Source organism: Quercus lobata, chromosome 5 (assembly GCF_001633185.2).
Source record: "Quercus lobata isolate SW786 chromosome 5, ValleyOak3.0 Primary Assembly, whole genome shotgun sequence".
Taxonomy (NCBI): Eukaryota; Viridiplantae; Streptophyta; class Magnoliopsida; order Fagales; family Fagaceae; genus Quercus; species Quercus lobata.
The window spans coordinates 80,481,509-80,484,861 of NC_044908.1; the positions used below are offsets into that span (position 1 = coordinate 80,481,509).

Here is a 3,353-nt window from a genome sequence, read left to right on the forward strand (position 1 = left end):
CCTGATGTGTCAAGTTTTTGGTGGGTGCTGATGGTTCAGGAGTCAACCTATTCCCTACCCCCCTTGCCCTTCCATTTGTCTTTGTCACCCGATTTTTTTTATCTTTTAGTGAAACTTATTATTATTATTTTTTTTTTTATGGGAAGTGAAACTTAATTTTGTTTCCAAGTAATACCATATCTCTAATCTTGAAAAAAAAAAGTATTTTCTTTTAATTCATTTGTATTTCTTTTATTAAGGCTATTATTATATAATATTATTATATCAGGTCAATACTCGAGTCTATTAATCAGGATATAAGATTATTACACGTATTATTTTTTAATATATATTATCTTCGTATCGTGTCCAGTGCACTAGAGACATACCAAACCTATGTCATAAACATTCTTAACAAGAATTACTGTCTTAGAATTATGTCTCTTACTAGCTTATTAGTGCATCATTTCCCAACTCAAGAAGGCAATTTTCCCTTTCTTTAAAAAAAAAAAAAAAAAAAAGCCGGGCATGTTTTTATATAAACAGGCAAGTTGCCCTGCACCATGTGTCCTTTTATTTCATTTTTATAAGTCCAGGGGCCTTTGTTGCTAAACAGGACAGGGAATAAGGCATAAGATGTGATGATAATTATTAGAGGTTCAATATATTGAGAACCATTTTCTTGGAAGAGAAAAAAAAAAAAAAGAAAAAAAAAATAAAGGAGATGAAGAAGTGTGAGCTCTGTGACTCTCCAGCAAAGATGTTCTGTGAATCTGATCAAGCTAGCCTTTGTTGGGATTGTGATGCTCAGGTTCATGGCGCAAACTTCCTGGTTGCTAAGCATTCAAGAAGGCTTCTTTGCCATGTCTGTCAGTCTTTAACGCCTTGGAGTGGCTCTGGACCGAAGCTTCTTCCTACTGTCTCGGTTTGTGACAGGTGTGTGAATAGTTGCAATCAAAATGAGGGAAGAAATGAAGAAAATGATGGCGATGATGATGATGATCTTGATAGAGACGACAACACTGAAGATGATGATGATGATGGTGGTGATGATAATGATGATGATGGTGGTGATGGTGATGAGGATCAAGGTAATATTGATGAAGATGATGAAGAAAATCAAGTTGTTCCATGGTCTTCTACACCACCTCCACAAGCTTCAAGTTCTTCAACTAGTGAAGAAGGCCTTTCTGATTCAAGAAAAGCATTTTCATGGAAGCGTAAGCGTGAGAATGCAGAGTTTCATTCACAAGTATGTCTCTCATCTCTTTTGCTCTTTTAGATAAACTTTCTCCAAATCTCACAAGCTCAAGTTAAATCCTAGGATTTCTGTTTCTTTTTTGGGGTTTTCTTTTCTGGGTTCTTAATAATACACTAGTATTTTTCACAAATTGCTGTTATTTTTTCTATGTAATTGTTTGTGAAATATCAATCTCTAATGGAAGTACTTTTCAAAAGCAGAATGATCAAGGATGCTGGTCCTCTGAACTGAGCCACAAACACAGTAAAAGAGCAGTGACAAGCAGATTTGTGAATGCTGAAACAAGCCAAGACCAAAGACTCTTGTGACTTTCTGAAGAAATTCGATCAAACCATGATTTCCAAATGCCAAGGACTTCATGATTCCTTAATGGCATGTTTACTAACTTATAGCCCATTAGTCTGATTTCAGTTTAGTTTTCTTTTCTCTTCTTTTCTTTTCCTTTCCTTTTCTTCCCCCCCTAATTGAGGCTTGGAAGCAAATTTCCTTGTTATGGTAAATATAATTTCAACTCGGATTGGGTCCTTAGCAGTCTATGATCATAAATATGGTGGATGGATTGTACTGTATTGAAAAGAGATTTTGTTTTGCTTTTTGTTGCTGTAATGTTTATGGTTTGCTTAATTTCAAAATTTAATCACTAGACCAAAAAGAAGAAAAGATTAAAAAAAAAAAAAAATAGCATTATATTGTTCTCCTTTTCAACCTTGGTTGGCCGGCTCAAATTCTTTAGCTTCTATGAAACTATGTGCATTAATCCTCCCAAACATTTGTGGTGTAGCTCAATATGCATGCTGAACAGTGCTGACATGATAGATTATGTCCTTATAAAGTCTAAATTTCTACTTATAATAATCCCATCAAAATAAAAATTCCTAATTCAGGAATATAAATATTGGTCTTGCATTACTTTTATTTATTTATTTAATTTATTATGCTTTGGGGAGCAGTTGATTTTAATATGTGCAAAAACATTATTGCAAATTGTTAGTAGTCAGCATCTGAATTCTATGATTGTGCATCTTATCCCCCTTAAAATATGTAGGACCCCAGTCCTAGAGTGAATTGTGGATGGCGTTGGTTGCCTGTCTCTTTGCTTCCTTGGTTGTGTCTCTGAAGTCTGACCAACTCATAGCACATAACCAAACCCGTTGAACTCAGGCGCCACCAGTTTTCTTGTTCCACTGGTTTTTGGGTCCTTCTCTTTTGGCAGGAAATTGGAAATTTTCAGCTGTTTGGTATATGAAAATTGAAGGCTTGAATTGACAATTGCACTGGTGAATAGTGATGATCCACTTTAGCCCCAAGTGTACAGTTTCAATTGTTTGCCAAGTCCAAACTTGAGATATGACATACATTTTATGATGAATTTTTATTAATTATATAAATGGTTAAATAGGGTTTGATTTTATGTTTATTGGTTGAGTTAAGTGTAACTCCATCCTATTGTGTACTATGGGTGTGATAGTCATTCCATAAATACAAAATTTTTGTGAGATGTGAGAGTTAAGACAGGATTTAAGTCTCCAAAAGAGAGAAATTTATACACATATATACTTAGATTAATCAGAATAGAATTTCTGTTTTGTATATAAAAAAATAATTTGTAACTCATCTCCTTAAAATTAGTTATCATGAAATAAAAATAAAATTTACTAAATAAAATTTATCATACTAAAGTTAAGGCAAAACCTGATTCTCAGTTTTTACTCCCTCTCTATTATTGAGGCTTTTAGGAAAATACTAGCTTGACCTCTTTAATAAGAGACATAAAGCTTTACATTTAAAAAATAAATAAAATAAAACAAATATCTTGGGATTGTAATCAAAACTTAGCTTAAAACCAATCTTGCCCTCTCTTTCGAAAACAATAATTATAAGATATAAGATATAGAATATTATTATATGCTCCATTACCGCATCAAATTTGGGAGTACTACATAAGCAGGTTTTAACTAGATTGACTAGGGGAGAAGCAATTTTCTATTGTGTAACGTGATTACATTTATAAAATAAGTCAAGCTAAGAGAACGATAGGAGAAACGAGGAAGCGGGGTCAAGCAAGCATTTGAGACATCTCCACGTGCCCACTATAAATCATGAATTAGCAATA

At 33.5% G+C, this 3,353-nt stretch overlaps 1 protein-coding gene across 1 annotated transcript; it reads left to right on the plus strand.

Annotated features, from left to right (window-relative positions):
- Positions 1-551: 551 nt before the first annotated feature.
- On the plus strand, positions 552-1,846 carry LOC115992211 (zinc finger protein CONSTANS-LIKE 4-like). The gene is made up of 2 exons (XM_031116306.1): positions 552-1,231; positions 1,441-1,846. Exons 1-2 carry the CDS (start codon positions 704-706, stop codon positions 1,546-1,548), a joined length of 636 nt encoding a protein of 211 aa, XP_030972166.1. The 5' UTR covers positions 552-703; the 3' UTR covers positions 1,549-1,846.
- The last annotated feature ends 1,507 nt before the right edge of the window (positions 1,847-3,353 follow it).